At 52.1% G+C, this 19,065-nt stretch overlaps 2 protein-coding genes across 4 annotated transcripts; one reads left to right on the top strand and one right to left on the bottom strand.

Moving 5' to 3' along the window:
- Window positions 1-315: 315 nt before the first annotated feature.
- On the bottom strand, window positions 316-10,011 carry COQ4 (coenzyme Q4). 2 transcript variants are annotated; one of them, XM_036329501.1, is made up of 7 exons: window positions 9,640-10,006; window positions 9,436-9,567; window positions 8,295-8,391; window positions 7,679-7,781; window positions 3,446-3,575; window positions 2,827-2,920; window positions 316-2,311 (listed from the first exon to the last, which is right to left on the bottom strand). In XM_036329501.1, exons 1-7 carry the CDS (start codon window positions 9,707-9,709, stop codon window positions 2,146-2,148), a joined length of 792 nt encoding a protein of 263 aa, XP_036185394.1. In that variant the 5' UTR covers window positions 9,710-10,006; the 3' UTR covers window positions 316-2,145. The 2 variants fall into 2 exon arrangements, with proteins under 2 accessions (XP_036185394.1, XP_036185395.1); XM_036329502.1 differs by lacking the exon at window positions 8,295-8,391 and having other exon boundaries at window positions 7,679-7,857; window positions 9,640-10,011.
- A 96-nt stretch (window positions 10,012-10,107) lies between these two features.
- Window positions 10,108-18,380, top strand: TRUB2 (TruB pseudouridine synthase family member 2). Of its 2 annotated transcripts, XM_036329498.1 has the most exons (8): window positions 10,108-10,275; window positions 10,609-10,740; window positions 11,513-11,587; window positions 12,989-13,050; window positions 14,137-14,218; window positions 16,208-16,280; window positions 16,823-16,959; window positions 17,757-18,376. In XM_036329498.1, exons 1-8 carry the CDS (start codon window positions 10,167-10,169, stop codon window positions 18,077-18,079), a joined length of 993 nt encoding a protein of 330 aa, XP_036185391.1. In that variant the 5' UTR covers window positions 10,108-10,166; the 3' UTR covers window positions 18,080-18,376. The 2 variants fall into 2 exon arrangements, with proteins under 2 accessions (XP_036185391.1, XP_036185392.1); XM_036329499.1 differs by lacking the exon at window positions 11,513-11,587 and having other exon boundaries at window positions 17,757-18,380.
- Window positions 18,381-19,065: the final 685 nt, after the last annotated feature.

Consider the following 19,065-nt stretch of genomic DNA (forward strand, 5'->3'; position numbering starts at 1 on the left):
GTCCCTGTTCATCAAGGTTGCAGGTTTGATCTCTGGTCAGGACACATACAAGAAGCAACCAATGGATGCATAAATAAGTGGAATGACAAATCAGTGTTTCCCTTCTTCTCTCTCGCTCTCTCTGGAATATAAAAGTAAATAAAAAGTTAAAAAAGATAATTTCTGAGTGGTAAGCACTCTAACAGGTGATGTGGAGTAAAGGGGAGGGGGCCGTCTCAGATGGCGCGGTCAGGGCAGGCCCCTAATGAGGTGACATTTGAGCACAGATGTGAATAACAAGAAGCTGACTATGTAATGACTTGGGAACAAAGATAGGAAAAAGGTCAACATGGTTTATTAAGATGAATGTAAGTTTCCAGGCAGAAGTTGACAGGGCCTCATGGCCTGCGGTAAGAACTCAGTATGCGGTAGCTATAGCCAGTATAATTGTCCTCCAGCTGGTGACAAAAATGCCACCCTTTGATCGCTTCTCGGCCTTTTGGCTAAGATCAAGTGAAAAATGCCACCCTTTGATCTGGAAGCAGGACTCTACCGGCCACCCCCGCTAATCCCAATACCCAGCGCCCATCTCTTGCGTGCTATAGAGGCCCAGGGTTGCGCAGGCACCAAGAGGTTGGAGCAGGTGAGCTACCAGGCTGGGCAGAGGCCATCTCGAGTCTGACCTTTCGCCCCTGATCTTGGCACTGTTGACTTTTACTGCTCTAGGAACAGTGCCTGGGATCCTGGGAAGCCACGGAAATGGCGGGCAGGTCTGGAAAGGCCTGTACTGCAAAGATCGATGAGGTATGAGGAGCCCACTCCAACCTCCTCCTCTTTCTGCAGAAACTCAGCTCAGGAAAAGGCTTCCCTCTTGAAAAGGCGATGGCTCCGAGGTCAGCCTCCAGCCTCCCACGTCCTCCCTCTGCCACTGGGAGCCCTAGACTGAGATGTGGCGGGCACAAGGCCAACACACGGCATGGCAGTGCTGAGCAGGTCCAGCCCCAGCTCTGTTCCTGTTGCCTCTTTAGGAAAATTCAGTAAATAGTACCACCTCCCCCCATGACTGTTGGTGTCAATGTGATAATAAACAGAAGTGTTTGGCACTGCTTAGCACACAGTAGTTATAACTACACTGTAACTGTTATTATCCCTAGGGAAACTGAGGCACAAGAAAACTAAGCAGGAGCCCTTGCAACCTGTGTTCTAGTTACTCCAGCCAAGTCCTTGCCCATCCTGGGCCTTTGTTGCCCCCGCCACACAACAAGGAACTAGTCCCTGAAAACTCTAAAGGCTCTGCCATTCTCACAGAGTATCTGGTTCTAAATCCACAGCCAGGGCCACCTACTCTTCCACGATCCCTTTTACCTGTCTGTCCCCACTCCTTGGCTCTGACCCAAGGAAAATGCCTGGTTGCTGCTCCAAGATGAACCTGTAGTCTCGCAGCTGCTCCTCCACCTGCGCACACAGTAACGCAATCGCTCCTGCCCCTTGGTCCTTCAGAGAGCATCGCCGCATGAAGCCTCCGCAATAACCAGAGTGCTGTTCTCATTCCCTTTAGCGATGAAATGGGCCGAGGGGAGGGACTGCCCCCAGGCCCTCTGCTAGAAAACCCTAGAGGAGTTAGGAGCTTGAATCTGTGGGGCCAACTTCAGGCCCGAGGTGGGCCTAGCCGCTGAAGCGCAGACTGGAGGGGGTGTTTCCTCTCGGGGCTCAAAAGCCCAAGGCTGTGTCAGCCAGCACTGGGCGAAGGCAGGGAAGCGGGCCCTCAACCTGAGGGAGCCTTTCTTCGGACGGTGGAGACTCCATTCCCCTCTGCCTCCCTCTTCTCCGGCCTTTGGGATTGGGTCGCATCCTCACTCCTGGGAAGACGCTCAGCCTGGCACCCAGAAAGCCCTGGCTGGGAGGGAGGGTCTAGAGCAGGTGTGGACCAGTGAGAGTCCAGATGGCTGGTTCCTGTCCACATGTGGTTCTCTGGGCAGCTCCAGGCTCCCCTGGGAGCTGCACTGCCTGCTCCCGCCTGGGTTGGCCCTCAGAGCCACTCAGCACTGTTACGACAAATTCTGATAAGTAATATCCCAAGGTCAATGTTCAAAGAAAAGGAACAAAGGTAGTGGCCATGGAGCCTTCTGCCTCCGGGGGAAGTGGGTGGGGTGGGGTGAGGAGGGCCTAGGCCTTGATGTGCACGGGGGGGTCCGTGATGCCCAGCTCCTCCCGCAGAGCCTTCAGGGGCTGCTCCCAGCGCCGCTCGTAGTACAGATTGAGGACACACGGGGCCCTGCGCCCGTTCTGAACTGCCCACGGGACCAGCTCCGAGACCAGCACTTGCAGGTGCCTATGGGGCAGCAGAGGGAGAAAACAGAGGGTCCTGAGGGCCGGCACACTGTGTGCCCAGCGGTCCACGTGCATTTTCTCAGTTGATCCTCACACAGACCCAAGACAAAGGGGTTATTATCACCAATTTTTAAATGAGGATGCAGAAACTCAGCGAGGTTAGAATCCCATGCCCAAAGCCACCCATCTTGACCTCGCCACACCCAGGTTTAAATTGAGGGCTACCTCACTCCAGAAACTAATGTAGATTGCCCCCAGCAGCACCTGCATCATTCTGCCTTGGCACCAAGGCCTGGCCCAAGAGACTCGAGGGTCCCATGAACTATCCAGGCTTCAGTTATTGGCCTGGAGGCCCTGGGCCAAGCCAGTTTCACCTCTCCGCCCCGTTCCTTCCACCCTGGCTTCCTGGAGGACCACTGAGGCTGCTTAGGAAGGCTGCATGCTCTTCATTTTCCTGGAGCCTTGGCCCCTTTGACATCTCCCTTGACCCCTCACCCCCACCCCTTGAGAACTTACTGGGCACTGAGTCGGATTGGTCCAAAGAGCGCGCCCAGGATGCACATGGGCAAGCCGGTCTGGACAGCCTCAAACCACTTCACCACGATCTCCCCTGCGGGACAGGGTAGAGATGGAGGTGGGAGGTGAGGAGGGGCCAGGAAGAGAGGCCAGGGATGCTCATGGCAGGGAACAGTGAGGTGTCTGCTCCCCTCTAAGGTGTCTCTTCTCTAAAGGGGTCAGCCATGCTCAGTCTGGTCTGTGCTGTGCCCAGGCACTTGGCTTGGTGGGGAGGAGAGGGCCCAAGAAAGAGCCAGAGGAAAGAAGGGCTGGAGAGGAAGTTTGGGGTCAGAATGCAGAAGACTTGACAGCCAGGCTAGTTCCTACAAGCCTTCGGGAGTTCCCGAGGGTGTCAGGAGAGGGAGCCTGCTGCTTGGATGCTTCTCATCTGTGTCGGAGCCTGAGAGGTACTGGGGCTGGCACAGATGCTACCGAGATGTTCCGATAAAGCAGAAAATGAGGCGCTATGTCAGCTCATTGGCGGGTGGCAGAGAGGCGAGCCCTGCCCGGCCCTGGTGGACAGGCTTGCTGGAGCATCCTGCCCTGCCCAACCCCCACGCTCAAGGCAGCTGGCACTCACCCAGGATGTTGGTGGGCATCCCCAGCAAGGTGTGGAGCATGTCGTGCACCTCTCGGTACCGCTGGATCACGTACGCTAGCTCCTCATCGTCCACGAATCGGGTGGGTGCCCGGGTATCTGGGGAGACCCTCTGACAACCATGAACCTCCCCTAGACCCCTTTCCCACAGTTCCCAAGGCTCAACTGCCAGCCTCTCCTTGACTCTGTCAACCACTCCCACCAAACTCATACCCTTTAGACATTTCGGGGACTTTGCTTCTGCCTATACCAGCTGACAGGGGAATCCTTCGTGATACTGGCAACCCCTCAACCCACGCCAACTCACACATAACGTACGTAATCAGTTGGAATATATGGTACAAAGGCCCCAGGGGAGGGGGAAGCAGGATTCTAATGGGGATAGAATTTCAGTTGGACAGATAAAAGAGCTCTGGAGGCTGGTTTCTAACAATGTGAGTATACTTTTTTTTTAAAAAATATATTTTATTGATTTTTTACAGAGAAGAAGGGAGAGGGACAGAGAGTTAGAAACATCGATGAGAGAGATCGATCAGCTGCCTCCTGCACACCCCTCACTGGGGATGTGCCTGCAACCAAGGTACATGCCCTTGACCGGAATCGAACCTGGGACCCTTGAGTCCGCAGGCCGATGCTCTATCCACTGAGCCAAACTGGTCAGGGCAATGTGAGTATACTTAACACTACTGACTATCCATTTAGAGATGGATAAGAACATTTAAAAAGTTTTCTTTATTGATTAATGATTGATGAATGGGAGAGAAACATGATTTGTTGTTCACGTATTGATGCATTTATTGGCTGACTCTTGCATGTACCCTGACCGGGGCTCAAACCTGAAACCCTGGCATATCAGGACAACACTCTAAGTACCAAATGAGCTATCTGGCCAGGAAAGATGGGAAATGTTATGTGTTTTTTTTTGTTTTGTTTGTTTTTTACCACAATTAGAAGTTGAGGGTAAAAAAAAGATCCTTAGCATGAGATAAGGATCCCAGCGTGTTCTCTCCCACCGCCCTCATCGTCACCTTGGTCAGTCCTGCTCATCCTTTATGACCCCGCTTAAGTGTCACCTGCAGACTGATCAGGCCCACAGCACGGTCTCCTGTAGCATGCTGCACCTCCCTATGGCACCTGACGTGACTGCATCCTGTTTAATGCATGTGCTTGTTAATGTCTCCTTTCTGGATCTGGCTGTCCCACCACTTGCCACATGTGGCCACTGGGCCTTGACATGAGACAAGTTCCAGCTGAGACATGCTATCCATGAAAATCACACACTGGATTTCAAAGACTTAGTATGAGACTAGTGTCAAGTCTCAATAATTAAAAAACATTGACTACATGCTGAAACGTATTTTAGATACACTGGGTTAAACAAAATGCTATTAAAATTAATTCCACCTGGTTTTTTTTGGCTTCACTAACGTAGCTAGCAGCAGATTTAAATTTCCTACGTGGCTTGCATTCTAGTTCTGTGAAGAGTGCTGCAGTGGTCTGGTCTTCCTGTCCCCACGCGTGGCCTCAGCCTGTCCAGAGGTTGAGAGGTTTGTGCCTTTGCAGCTTGGGGGCTGCTGGTTCAGTGCCACGCTCTATGTGTGGCCTCACTGGGTCCTACTTGCTTCTGCGGCATTCTGCTTGTGTGAAGCTGAAGGTGATCACAGTAATAGCAGCTAGAGTTCCTGAGTCCCTACTGTGTGCCTGCACTGGGTGACGTCCTTTACATATATGACCATACTTAATCTTCGTGACCATCTAGGGGGTGGAGCCTGTTACGAGCCTCAGATACAGGTAAGAAAAATGGGCCCGGCTGCTGTGGCTCAGAGGTTGAGCGTGGACCTATGAACCGGGAGATCATGGTTCGATTCCAGGGTTGCTGGCTCGACCCCCAGGAGGGAAGGGTGTGCTGGAGTCAGCCAATCCATGGTTCTCTCTCATCATTGATGTTTCTATCTCTCTCTCCCTTCCTCTCTGAAATCAATACAAAAAAAAAAAAAATTAAAAGAAAAAGAAAAATGAGGCTCAGAGAGATAAAGTAACTTGCCCAAGATCACACAACTAATCAAATGGCTGAGCCAGGATTTGAAACAAAGTTTGCTGGATTCCAAGGCCAACAGCTTTAACGTCCATTATTGATAAGCCGTATCAGTGCCCTGGACGATAAACATTAGGTCCTTTTCCTCAGATAAGGAATCTGAGCCTCAGAAAGGCCACACGACTCGCCCAGGCACTAAAGCTGGGAGGAGGCAGGGTTCTAGCTCAGCCTACTCTTCACTCCAAAGCTCATGCCTCACAATCTTGATGCCACAAGGATGACTGACCACGCTCCTTACCAAGGTCCACTCAGGGTGGGTGACTTCACTCTGAACCTTGATCTAAATCTCTGCTGGTACAAAGGTGTTACTTCACCTTTTGTGGCTGCTGGTTCCCATTCTCTGGAAGTGTCACAACTGCTCGGGCTGTTAGCACAGCTGGGGCTGTGACTGGGCGAGGTGCCAGGGAGGCCCTGCAGTCCCCTCCCCTCCTCAGTAATAGGACAAAAGGCTCTGGGGGAACTTCAGAAGGCTGTCCCTCCCTGGCTGACACTAGGGGCAGGTTACCTTGGTGCATTTCCCATTGATGAAATAATTTGCATCCTGGTGAAGTGTGAGAGAGAGGGTCTAAACTGGGGTGGGGGCAGGTGCCAGGAACGTATGGGGGCAGGTTATTTTTTCAAGGATAATAACCTAAGCAGTGGTTCTTGACTGTCCACCGGGGGACATTTGCAAAGTCTGGAGACATTTGTGGTAGTTAGGACTTAGGGAGGTGCTACTGTCATCTGGTGGGCAGAGGCCAGGGAGGCTGCTGAACATTCTACAATGCACAGCACAGCCCCACAACAATGAATTGTCCAGCCCAAAAAGTCAATAGTGCCAAGGTTGAGAAACCCAATTCCAAAGGAACCTTTACTCACTCCGTCACCTCCCCCAGCCTGGTTGGCTCCTGCGCTGGGCTGGGCAGCACTTCAGAGGTCCTTTGTGGGGATGTGTACATGTTGGCGGGTGGGGGGAGGGGCAGGGGCGGTATCCTAAGGTGCTTTTATAAATCAGATGTTACTCTCCTGCTTGAAACCCTCAGGGGCTTCCTATTGCTCCTATTACAAAATGCAGACTCCTTCCCATGGCTGGCAGGGCCTGGCCCGGCTGACCTCCCCGCCCATGGCTGCCTCCCCCGACTCTCTCCTCTGTGGCCACGTGTGTGGGTGGGTCTCCCTCTCCTGAAACTCACAGAGCCTCCCACTTGCCAATCCCTTGGGATGGTCCTCCTGTGTTTCCTCGGGGCTGGCTCCTCCTCCTCTTCTTAGTCTCCCAGGACCACCGTATGGAAAGCGGCCAACCCCACGCCCACCCTTGTCCTGTCTTGACGATAGCTGTCCTCACAGCACCATCTGCTAGAATGCGAGCTCCACAAGGTGGGCTCTCGGCGGTTTTATTCACTGCATCCCAATTACTATGAACGGTGCCTGGTAAGTGCTAAGTACTCAATAAATATTTTACGTGAATTTTTATATGACTCTTTCTTTCTTTTACTGTTTTATTTACCTCCCCAACCAGAATATTAGGTCCATGAGGGCAGAGATCTTGCCTGGCTAGTTCACTATTAGGTCCCCAGGACCTGGAACAATGTGATGACACATACCAGATGCTAAACAAATGAATGAGTTCCTCAGTAACTGGGACCCCCCCGCCCCCCCGCCGCCACCTGGGGCTGGAGAGTGCCATAACGTGCCATACCCTAGGGAAGCATAGTGTCTGGGACAGGGGGACACAGGGCAGCAGTTAACAGCGTGATCTGGGTGAGTATGCTGCTTCCATTAACACTGGCTGTATGAAGCCAGCAAGTTGCTTAACTCCTCTGAGCCTCAGTTTCATCTCTTCAGAGGGCATGATAAAACGTACTTGACGGCATTGTTGGGAGGATTCAGCAAGATCATGTGAGCCTGGCATCTGGAATACAGTAGAGGTTAATAAATGCTAGCCAGGATTCTTGGTTGGAGCGATGTTACTGGCCCATTCACCTGTCCCAGAGAAAATGACAAAGGCTTGGCACAAGAGACTGAAAAGCACTCCTGCCCACGGTGGCAACTTAGGGTTCCTCCTTTCTTGGGACGCCACTCCCATGCCTCTCATCTGACCTTCCTGGTGAGAGCCAAAGGCACAGAACCTGGATACTCACATTCACATCTAGGAAACGGAGATACTCGCGGCCGAGGGAGCCCTCAGGCAGGCTCCGGAGCTTGTCCAGGTCAAGGGTGGACAGAGAGATCCGGGGACGCTCCCTGCAAGGCAGAAGGCAGGGCCTAGGTATTGGGCGGGCACCAGCAAAGTCAGGTAAAAGGTTCTGCTGGAACAAGGCTGAGAGAGGGGAAAGGGCAGAGCATCAGTGGGGACTTCTTCGAGGGAGCTTCTTCGAGGTGGCAGGGACTGAGGAGAGGTTGCCCTTCCTGCCTATAAGGGCACAGTCTAGGCAGGCAGACCTCACAGGTGATCAGGGTACTCACCAAGGGCACTGCAGGAAGGGGTGAGGGTACAGTTAGCACGTGCTATGGAAGCTTACAAAGGGTATAGAGCCCTGTGGCTGGAACTGGGCCGAGGCCACCAGATGGCACTACCCAGGGGTCATCGTAGTGTCTATATGAATTGCATCCCTGGAGTTAAGCAGTGCCCAGCCTGTGCAGCCATCCACAGCCAGGATATGGAGAGCTCCCTAGAGGAACAGGACTGACACAATGGGACTCGAGATCCCCACAGAATATTCCCAACCGACACCCCCAGGCAGAGCTGGAACCTACTGCAGGATCTGGGCACCCTCTGAATCCCTCTTCATCTGGTCCCTGAGGACCCTCAGGGCACGGCACCCTGTGGTTTCCCCTAGAACTGCAACCATGTCTGAAAGGAAATTGGGACAAATACAGGATCTGATTAGGTAAGTTACCTGACCTGGTCTGAGTCTCAATTTCCTAACTGATAAAGATCTACCTCTTAGTTATGAGGATTCATGTTAAACACTTAGCAAATCATCCTGCACAGAGGTAGGGCTCAATACAGCTATACTTATTAGTACTGCTGTTATTAATCTGCTGGGATGAGGTAGCTCCAGTTAGCACAGTGCTTCCCAGATCACTTTCACATCCACGATCATAACACAATATAATGTCTCCATTGACAGGCACAAGCTTTGGTATCAGAGTGGTGGGTTTGAGTCCAGGTGCAGTCACTATCTAGGTGATCTTGTATAAACTGCTTCCCATTTCCAAGCCCCAGTGTCCTAGTTTGTGCAGGTAACAGCTTTCTAATAGGGTTAATGTAGAAATCAAAAGCATCATGCATAATAAAGCACTTAGCACAGTGAGCAGCCAGATGTGCTCAGTTGAGCAGTCAGCATTATCATTTTTATTAGCAGGAGTAATAGTACTCTCCAGACTTAAGGGCTGAGGAAGGCATGGCAGAATCTTAGGATGCTCTAGTTATACATCCAGCAAACATTTATCGAGCATTTATTATGGGCCAGGCACCATCCACAATACTGCCAATACTGTGGGAAAAGGGCAGTCATGGTCCCGAATCTTATAAAGTTTAATTTCTGGTAGGTGTTATCATTCAATGGTGCTTTTAAATCACCTATTTAGTCCAGAGGTTGTCACTGTGGCTGGATGACAGAATATCCTGGGAAGTCGTTTCAAAGGGGAGAGAGGCTCAGATTCCAGGCCCCTTCCTCCTGCCCTCTCCACACCTGACAGATACGGAACCCAGGCATCTGCATTCTTACGAATGTACCGGGTGATTATGAGGTACAGCCTCCAGCCTTGGGTACCCAGACCTAGTCTATTCCCCAGTGACCCGTAGGAAACGGAAATTTTGACAGAGGCCGGGGCCTGCCCAGGCTTCCAAGGCCAGGGCCTCCCAGGGAGCGCGGGGCATGGGCGGCCTTACCGTGGCGATACGGGTTGTAGAGAGCCATGCCCGCAGAGCCGGCGGTCAACAGCACCTTCTGCAGCAGGGACGTGGGGATGTGTTCGGGGTAGAGCAGGCCGGTGCCCTGGCTCGCGGCTCGGAGCGGCACATCTGCGGGGCAAGAAGGCCGGGGTCAAAAGTGTGGGGGGGACCCCAAGACTTCCCTCCGTCTCCGCCACTTGCCTGCAGCGGGGCCAGGGAGAGCTTGGAACAGACGGAGGGGACGCAGGGTCCCGCGCAGCAGCGTCACCATGACAGCACGCGCCGCCGGCAGGTCGCAGGAGGACCGGCGGGGCAGGGCCGCTGCTCCAAACTTCCTTGGCGACCGAGCGCCTGAAGGTCAGAAGAACTCGAGCCTATTCCTCTGAGTAGGGCCTTTGGGAGGCGGCGGAATGGGGCCGAGGAAAGGGCCCTATCGCTAATATGAGAAGTGAACCCAGGCGAGCTGTCTGCCACCTCCTCTACGGATGAAAACTCCCCATTTCACTTCACCCCCGGGAAGGGTGTCCCCGTCCGACCCGCTAGCACAGGGCTCCGGCGACGGAACACACTTCCTTTTCCGCACACCGTTCCCCCGAGGATGTTAGGGGGAGAACCACTTCCGGCTGCGAAACCTGCCGGCGCCCATTGTACGGACTCTATTTGGTGCGGGACCGTACGGCACTTCCGCCCGTCCAGCTTCGCCCGGAACCTGCGCCGCCGGCGCGGACATGGGGGCCGCCGGCGTGGCCCGGCTGCACGGGCTCTTTGCGACCTACAAGCCCCCCGGGCTGCACTGGAAGCACCTGCGGGATACGGTGGAGCTGCAGCTTCTGAAGGGTGAGTGCCTCTAGCCGGACTCCCGATTGCGCGCCCGTTCTCCCGGGAATCCTTTCCCGCTTCTGATCTAGCAAAATGAAGTCATGTGATCTAGTCGCCTGGGAGAGCGCTTTTCTAATCATGGGTTACGCCTCACCTTCCCTTGTGTTCACATGGGTAAACAGTAAATAAGTCATAGGGTTGGGATTTGAACTCGTCTGTTTCCTAACTGCTCTGTTCGCTGGTGCGCGCCCTGGGTCCTCGTCCGTCTCCCGCATCTCCGTACTTCCCTGCCCCTCCTACCCAGGCGTTGGGACAGAATTGACACGATGTCCTCTACCTGTGTATGCACAGGTCTCAATGCTGGGAAGCCGCCTGCCCCTGAGCAGCGTGTTCGCTTTCTGCTGGGCCCTGTGGAAGGCAGCGAAGACAAGGAGCTGACCCTCACAGCCACCAGTGTGCCCACCCTCACCAACCATCCGCTGGGTAAGGCGCATTCAGGCAGGGGCTAGGGTCGGGGTCCCTTCGCAGGAAATCTCTGTCCGGAGTCAGTACTCAGACTCCCGTCCCAGACCTTCGGAGGGCCGCAGTGGGGTTGAAGTGTTTGGCAAGGAATATGTAAATTTTCCAGATAGGAAATGATTCAGGCTTTGCAGGTTCAATTCTGCCATCATAGTGCAAAAGCAGCTGTAAGCAGTATGTGAAGCTGTGAGCCTGGCTGTATTTCAATCAAACTTTTATTTATGGACACTGAGCTTTGAATTTCACATAATTTTCATATGTCACAAACTAGTATTCACTTGCTTTTTTTTTTTTTGAATCTGTAAAAAATGGGGGGAAATATTTAACTCATGGGCCATTATAAAAACAGGCTTGAGGATTTGTCCTGTGGACTGTGGTTTGCTGGCCCTTTTACTGTTCCCAGACTCCAGGTAGGAATTGAGACCCTCGGGTGGAAGTCCTAAGGACGTAGAAGATGTTGGGAGGCTATAGGATGACCAAGGGGAACCTCTAAACCTCTTCAGCAGTGATATTCAGTGACGCTACCGTATAACAATCACAGTATGGTATAATAAGGATCTGCTTTGTACTAGATACTGTGTTAAGCTTTTTCCAAATACCATCTCATTGAAACTTCACCACAATCCTATGAGGTCCAACCTGTAGCGATAAGGCTACATACTAGGAATGAGGTCTTCACACAGCCCGGAGCCATCCTTATTTGTTGAGGAAAGGTACCTCGTCTGTTTCTTTCTAGTACGTGGACCAGCATTCACCAGCCTGAAGATTGGTGTGGGACACCGACTGGATGCCCAGGCATCTGGGGTGCTTGGTAGGTGGGGGGGTGCAGTGATATAGGCTTGGGGGAGGATTGGGAGATACCAGAAGCCCAGCCCCCTTTTAACCTGACATCCATTTCTCACCCCTATTCTCCCCTGATTCTCGCCCCAAATCCAACCAGCTGGTGGAAGGGGCTGGGGGAGTCACAGTCGCCCACCTTTTATCAAGTGATCTCTGCATGTGATGTGGTACAAAGCCATTCACCACAGCAACCTTACTAGGTAGATGTTGTATGATTTTATGAATGAAGCAAGTAAGGTCCCACAGCTTAGGTGACTTGTCCTCGGTCACATGGCTAGTGAATGCCCTCGGTCCAGAGAGGGGAAACCATCATTGCTTTCGTGGGGTCGCCAAGCATGTGACTCTGGCCTCACCAGCGAGGATCTGGACACACAAAGCCCTGAGTCATGAGCCATCTGTGTCCCCAGGGTCAGGCGGTGTCTGCATCCATACGCGACAGTCACAGTCCCCTTGTCTTGCTTCCCGGGGCACTGGCAGGCAGACATGATCTCATGCCTCCTCCCTGTCTAGGAGTGAATGGAGGACCATTCTCTCCTTCAGCCAGACGGAGAAACAGCGGGGAAAGGCAGGGAGTGGCCACAATACCCTCATTTATGAGGCCCTTCCTTTGTGCTGACTGCTTCCTGTGCGTGGCCTCAGTCTTCATGACAGGGGCCGGGCAGTGTTTTTCTCCCCACTTTACTGATGAAGAGCCTGAAGCCCAAGGAGGCTAAGGACATGCTTAGGGCCTCTCCTGACTTAAGTGCAGGTCTGTGACTGGGCCAGCGGTCTCGTAAGTGCAGGTCTGTGACTGGGCCAGCGGTCTCATACTTTTGAGGCATCAGAAAGCCCTGGAAAGCCCAGGCCGGTGCGGCTCGGATGTTTGGTTGTCATCCGGTACACCAAAAGGTTGCACGTTCAATTCCTGGTCAGGGCACGTGCCCAGGTTGCAGGCTTGATCCCAGTAGGGCATGCGGGAGGCAGCCTGTCAGTGTTTTCCTCTCATATCCATGTTTCTCTCTCTCTCTCTCTCTCTCTCTCTCTCTCTCTCTCTCTCTCTCTCTCTCCTTTCCTCTCTCCCTAAAGATCAATTTAAAATCCTTTAAAAAAAAAAAAAAAGAAAAGAAAAGAAACCCCTAGAGAGCTGGCTGAGCATCCTCGGCCCCTCCCCACCACAAGTCAGAGCCAGTGCACATGGTGGGACCCAGAAATCCACATTGTCATTTATACCCAGAGGAGCTCACTTGCTTCCTGTAGAAGAAGCTGTCCTTGCCCCCCGCTGGCTTCAGCAGCATTGGAGGCGGGAATATTATGATGGCGGTTGTGGGGGATGGGGTCCCAGGGAAACGGGAAGGGGGGGGGCAGGTGTGAGATCAGCCTGGGTTCCTTTCAGTGCTCGGCGTGGGACAGGGACGCAGTCTCCTCACCGACATGTACAACGCACACCTCACCAAGGTACCGGGGCTGGGGACAGCCTGCGTATCCTCTGGTCCTTTCCCTGGGGGCACTGGCAGGATTCTGAAGCTGAGAGGATTCCATTGGGAACATCCAGGCCATAAGTAAGCATGTTTTTATGGTCACATGCAATGGAAGACTAACAGCAACGTAACAGTGACAGCTGGCACTATTGCATGCTGGCTGCTCTGTGCTGAGCACTGTACGTGGACTCCCTCGTGAGCGCCTCACTGCTTCCCTGCAAAGTGGGATCTGTGGTTAACCCATTTTACAGACGAGAGAACTCAGAGAGAGGATGTCACTTGCTCAGGTCGTGTAGCCTGAAAGGGACAGAGCTGGAGTTTGGACCGGGATCTGTCCGACACCGGAGCCTGATCCGGACACCACTTCATTCTCTCCCCGAGACCAAGAGGTGGATGTCACTGTCTAGGCATCGGGGCGATCTGGCACCACGAGCGTGTGCAATAGGTGTCATGTTAGAAGGTCCATGTTTTTAATGGTTCAGAGCACAAACTCTGGAGCCAAAACCAGCTTCTCCCTGTGCCAGCTATGGGTCCTTGGGTGGGTTACTTCACATCTGTGTGCCTCCGCTCCTCATTTCTTAAATGGGAACGATAATAGTTCCTCTTCTGCATTGGGGTCACTTTGAAGGTAAAGTTAGTGCCCACATGCCACGTAGCCCATGGTAAATGTCCATCAGTGTCACTGTTGTCACCGTCTCTACCATCGTTGTCATCGTTACTCTGAGTTGTGGCAGAGGCATTCAGCTGCGTGGGTCATACTTCGGGGGGGGGGTGGAAGGAAGCCCACAGGGCGTGCTAGCAGGGGGCCGGCGTGACATTGTCAGGTTGCTGGAGTGGAGAGGCGTGGAGTGTCCTTCAGTGCCCTTTGTGGGCTGCCAGTCCTGACTGTCGTAGGAAAGTCCAGCATCGTTCCCCTGGGGGCAGTGGGCAGCCAGGCAGGGACTGAGCGTCTGAGCTCCCTGAGGACCTAATGGCCCCACCCCCAGTCTCAGCCCAGCACCTCCCTCAGTGCTGAGGCTCCGAGCAGGGACACAACTGGGTCTTCCCCTCCCTGTCCTCGCAGGATTACACGGTTCGCGGCCTCCTGGGCAAAGCCACGGATGACTTCCGCGAGGACGGGCGGCTGGTGGAGAAGACAACATATGGTGAGAGCCCCTGGGAGCCCAGGGCGTGTGGAGGAGCAGCTGAGGCTGCCTCCGCATTTGCTTTCCCTTGATTCCTCCCTGCCAGTCTCTTAGACACACCAAGCTCGGGCTGCTATTGGGGGGGCTTTGGACACATCGTTCTGCCAGGATTGCCCTGTGTTCCCTTGTGCCTCTTCACCTGGTTTAAATGTCACTTCCCCAGGGAAGCTTTTCTAGCCCTTATACGTGGACTAGATGGACTCTCAGAATAGTAATTAACTAGTGATTACTAGCTATTTAAAACCCATCTCCCCACCAGATTGATACCCATGAGAGTAGAAACTAATTTCACTCCTGTGGTCACACACAGCTCAGGGTCTGGGACGTGGGAGGTGCTTGTTGGATGGGGGATGGGGGATGGTGCATAGGTAGGGACAGATGGATGAATGAATGGTTGGGTGGGGTGTGGATGGCCCGTTCTTCACTTACTCTCACCATGTTCTAACACTCTCTATAATTTATCGTGTTTGTTCTGGCCAGATAGCTTAGCTGGTTAGAGCGTCGTCCTGATATGCTTAGGTCGTGGGTTTGATCCCTGGTCAGTGCACATTCAAAATCAACCAATGAATACATGTATAAGAGGAACAACAAATCGGTGTTTCTCTCTCCCTCTCCTCTCCTCTCTGTCAAAAAAAAAAAAAAAAAAATCATTGCATTTGTTTATTTGGCATATGTTTTTGAGCACCAGCCATGTTCTAGGCACTGGGAGGACATACAGTAAATTAAATGGGTCTCCAGCTACAGTGAACTCAGTCTTAACAGGAGAGCAGACACACTACACCTTCATGGCAGATTAAAGCCTGGCAAGACAACACTGTGTATGTGTAGGTGTGCGTCAGCATCCAGAACGCATCTAAAGACAACTACCAAGCTGACGCTTCTGGGGAAAAGGAAGCCAGAATTTGGAGAATAGAGGGTGGACGATGATAGAGATGATAACAGAGATAGAGATGTTTGTTGATGCGGATCTGAATTTCTTTTTTGTTTTTTTAAGATTTTTTTTTTTTATTGTATTGATTTTTTTTAGAAGGAGAGGAAGGGAGAGGGAGAGAGAGAAGCATCAATGTGGGAGGGAATTGTCCATCAGCTGCCTCCTGCATACCTCCTACTGGGATTTGAGCCCACCACCCAGGCATGTGCCCTAACCAGAATCAAACTGGCAACCTTTCAGTGCACGGATAATACCCAACTAACTGACCCACATTGGTCAGGATGCAGATTTAAATTTCTTAAAGAAGATTCATATATCAATTACATAATTAAAAAATAATGTAAAAACCAAAGAAAATTAAATGGTGAGAAAGAGACCCAGTTGCAGATGGCAGAAGCCAGGAAGAAAAAGCCACATATTCCAGGAGGACTTCCTGGAGGAGGCAGCATTTGAGTTGGCTATAAATGAGAGGAGGAGGCAGGGGCATTCCAGGTAAGACAACAGCATGAAAGAAGCCGGGCAGAAGGGATGAGAGGCCTAGGCCCTTCCAAGCTGGCAGGCCTTCGGCTACTACAACTGCTCCCTAACCTTTGGCACTTGTCCCAGCTGGGCCACAGGATCAGCCTGCCAGCAGAGTTTGTGAGTGTCCCCGGGCTTTGCTGCGGCCTGCCCCATAGTTACTCCCACTTTTCCCACTTGTTTCTGCGTTTGGACAGATGGCACCATCCCTGAATACTAGGCAAAAATCAGATTATATCTTTGAGCTTCATTTCCAGAGGAAAATGTTAGTAATCTAGAGTCTCACAGCTCCTTGAATGTGTCCTTAACATGCTGAGTTCATGTGTATCTTTCTGAGAAGAGGGGCCCACACTTCCATAAGATTCTCAAAGGCCTCTCAACCCCCAAATGGACCAGAGTATGCTCTGGGATCCCCTTCAAATTCTGAGGCTGGTTTGGGGGAGGGAGTTGGCCAGGTTGCTGTTGCCCACCTGTGTGCTAACCATCCCTGTCTTTTTCAGACCACGTGACCAGAGAAAAACTGGATCGAATCCTGGCGGTGATCCAAGGCTCCCATCAGAAGGCCCTGGTGACGTAAGTGGGGCTCCACCCACGCCTCCCTGAAACGGCCCTCTAGGAGGTGCCAGAAGAGCAAGAGTTGAATGCCCACAGGGCTCCCTTAGCCTCTGCCCAACCCAGGGGCAGATTCCACGAATCTTTTCAGAGCCTGAAACCAGACATGAACCATTCACTCCTTCCACAGCATGCAGAAGTGCTTCTGGGTTGGGTCATAGGCCAGGCCTTGGGGAAACCGAGGGGAATGAGACACCAGCTGTTCTCCTAGAGAGCGTGTGAGCTAATGAAGAGGCAGCCACAGGCCTGCATCATGGCACAGAGCCAGGGAGCAGGAGCAGGCAGCACTCGTGTGATGCTGAAGTCGGCAGAGTGCAGAGGAGGACAGGCTACATTTACAGCTTGGAAGGGCAGAAAACAGCTGCTGAAGGGGCCCCTGGAGGGGAAGGGGAGATGGGGAGGCATGAAGAGCTTCAGGAGTGGGCAGGGCCAGGGCTAATAAGCATCAACCCAGTTCCCCAACCCACGCCAGCCACCCAAGTGTGTCCACCTCCTGATCCCAGGTACTCCAACCTCGATCTGCAGACCCAGGAGGCCTACGAGATGGCCGTGAAAGGCTTGATCCGGCCCATGAACAAGTCCCCGATGCTGATAACTGGCATCCGATGCCTCCACTTTGTGCCTCCAGAATTCCTCTTAGGTAAGTTGCCCCAGGAAGTTGGAGCAGGGAGATGGGACTCCACGGAATGCTCTTGCAGAGGCCGGCACATGCCAGCCCTGAACTCTGCTGGCCAAGGCAGCAAGGACTGACGTCCTTCCCAGCCCTGGGCTGGACTTGGCCGGTCATAGGCACACAGAACAAATATTGTCCTGTCTTCTGCCAAGTCACCCTTTGAAGCCAGAACTTAACAAGCAACTGTTACGTTTAGCGGCTCACTTCCAGAGCCACCCACTGCTTCAAGTAGATGTGGGCCATCAGACAGCATTCTGCTTCCCCTGTCCCACCCAGCTTCCTCCCCCACCCCCCGCGCGCGCGCACACACACACACACACACACACACACACACACACACACTGCTTTCTTCTCCACTGGTCATATTAACGAGGGCTCCATTTCTTGGGCACTAACCAAGGCTTTCATCATGCTAAGCACCTGATAGTATCAATTATCCCTTGGACTCCTCATAGCCACCCATTTTATAGATGAGCAAACCAAGTCTTAGAGCAGCGCTTCGACCTGCCCACACATCACCTGGGGGTCTTCTTACAAGGCACATTCTGACTCAGCAGGTCTGGGTAGGGCCTGAGATTTTGTCTAACAGTCTTTCCCTACAGGGTGGTCCTTAGGCAACACTTGAATAGCAGAGCCCTGGAGAACTAAGGTGTTTTGCTAAGGTTATTTCACAGCCAGGAGATACCAGGGGGTGTGGATCTAGATCAGCGGACACCCGAGGCTGTGCTCCTGACCCCGTGTCTGTCTTTGCATGTTGCTGGCAGAGGTGCAGTGCATGCACGAGACGCAGAAGCAGCTGCGGAGACTGGTGCATGAAATCGGCCTGGAGCTGAAGACCACCGCTGTCTGCTCCCACGTGCGGCGCACGCGAGATGGCTTCTTCACCCTGGAGGATGCCCTCCTGAGGACCCAGTGGGACCTGCACAGCATCCAGGATGCCATCCAGGTCGCAGCCCCCCGGGTGGCAGCTGAGCTGGAGAAGAACTTGAGGCTGGGGCCGGGCACCCAGCAGCTCCATGGTCCAGGCTGGCATGGGGACAACGAGAGGCCAAGCCCTGCCTTGGAAAGCTGGACAGCGGGTGGGTAAAGATCAGAGTTGTTCATGAGCTGGGACGGACGACTGCAGAGAGAGTAGGGGAAGTTGTATTACATGAGATGTGAGACTTTGAAGCTGTAGGAGAAAACACTTGACCCAACTGAAAAGGAAAAACTTTTATATGGAGAAAAAGATGATACATGCATGACAGACTGATAAAAATATTTGCAATACTTAATGAAGAACTGATATCCATAATATAGAAGGAGCTCTTATAAAACAAGAAAATTGGGCAAATGACATGAATCATATGTATATATTTAAAAATAAATAAATAAATAAATAAATAAATAAATCTAGCCTGGCTGGCATGGCTCAGTGGTTGAGCATCAACCTGTGAACTAGGAGGTCACAGTTCGATTCCCGGTCAGGGCACGTGTGGGACATGCAGGAGACAGCCCATCAATGATTCAATGATTCTTTGTTGATGTTTCTTTTTCTTCCTTTTTTTAAAAAAAAATACACACACACACACACTAGTGGCCCAGTGCACAGATTTGTGCACATTGAAAGGAAGTTAATTAGAATAAATATTTTAATATCACTATTTGCCCTTTCTCTATAATAGAAGTGTCAACCAGATTCACAATCAACAATGACAGATCAAGACATGCATGCAATTGGCGCCAGTGAGAGCTTTATATGTATATCGCACATGCACGAGTCAATTTATATATATAGAATAAACTTTCTCATTAAAAAAAAAGAAAAAACGTCATAAAAAGATGACATCCGGCAATGATGACCCGAGAAGATGGGTGATCTGTACTGTTAGTGGAAATATACAGCTATAAGCTTTTAGGAGGGATCTGGTCATGTGTATCAGATTTAAACGACTACCTTATGACTTAGTTTCAGGAATATACTAACATTGGTTGTAGAAAGTTATAGATACATAGATATCATAACTACATTGTAATACAGTGGGGCCTTGACTTACGAGTTTAATTCGTTCCGTGACGGAGCTCATAACTCAA

Source organism: Myotis myotis, unplaced genomic scaffold (assembly GCF_014108235.1).
Source record: "Myotis myotis isolate mMyoMyo1 unplaced genomic scaffold, mMyoMyo1.p scaffold_m19_p_12, whole genome shotgun sequence".
NCBI classification, from domain to species: Eukaryota; Metazoa; Chordata; class Mammalia; order Chiroptera; family Vespertilionidae; genus Myotis; species Myotis myotis.

Coding starts and splice junctions, on each gene's coding strand:
- COQ4 (XM_036329501.1), bottom strand. CDS start 9,709: ATGGTGACGCTGCTGCGCGGGACCCTGCGTCCCCTCCGTCTGTTCCAA. Junction 9,568..9,639: donor TCTCCCTGGCCCCGCTGCAG/GCAAGTGGCGGA, acceptor CTTGCCCCGCAG/ATGTGCCGCTCCGAGCCGCG. Junction 3,576..7,678: donor TCCGTTTCCTAGATGTGAAT/GTGAGTATCCAG, acceptor CATGGTTGTCAG/AGGGTCTCCCCAGATACCCG.
- TRUB2 (XM_036329498.1), top strand. CDS start 10,167: ATGGGGGCCGCCGGCGTGGCCCGGCTGCACGGGCTCTTTGCGACCTAC. Junction 10,276..10,608: donor GGAGCTGCAGCTTCTGAAGG/GTGAGTGCCTCT, acceptor GTGTATGCACAG/GTCTCAATGCTGGGAAGCCG. Junction 16,960..17,756: donor GCCTCCAGAATTCCTCTTAG/GTAAGTTGCCCC, acceptor TGTTGCTGGCAG/AGGTGCAGTGCATGCACGAG.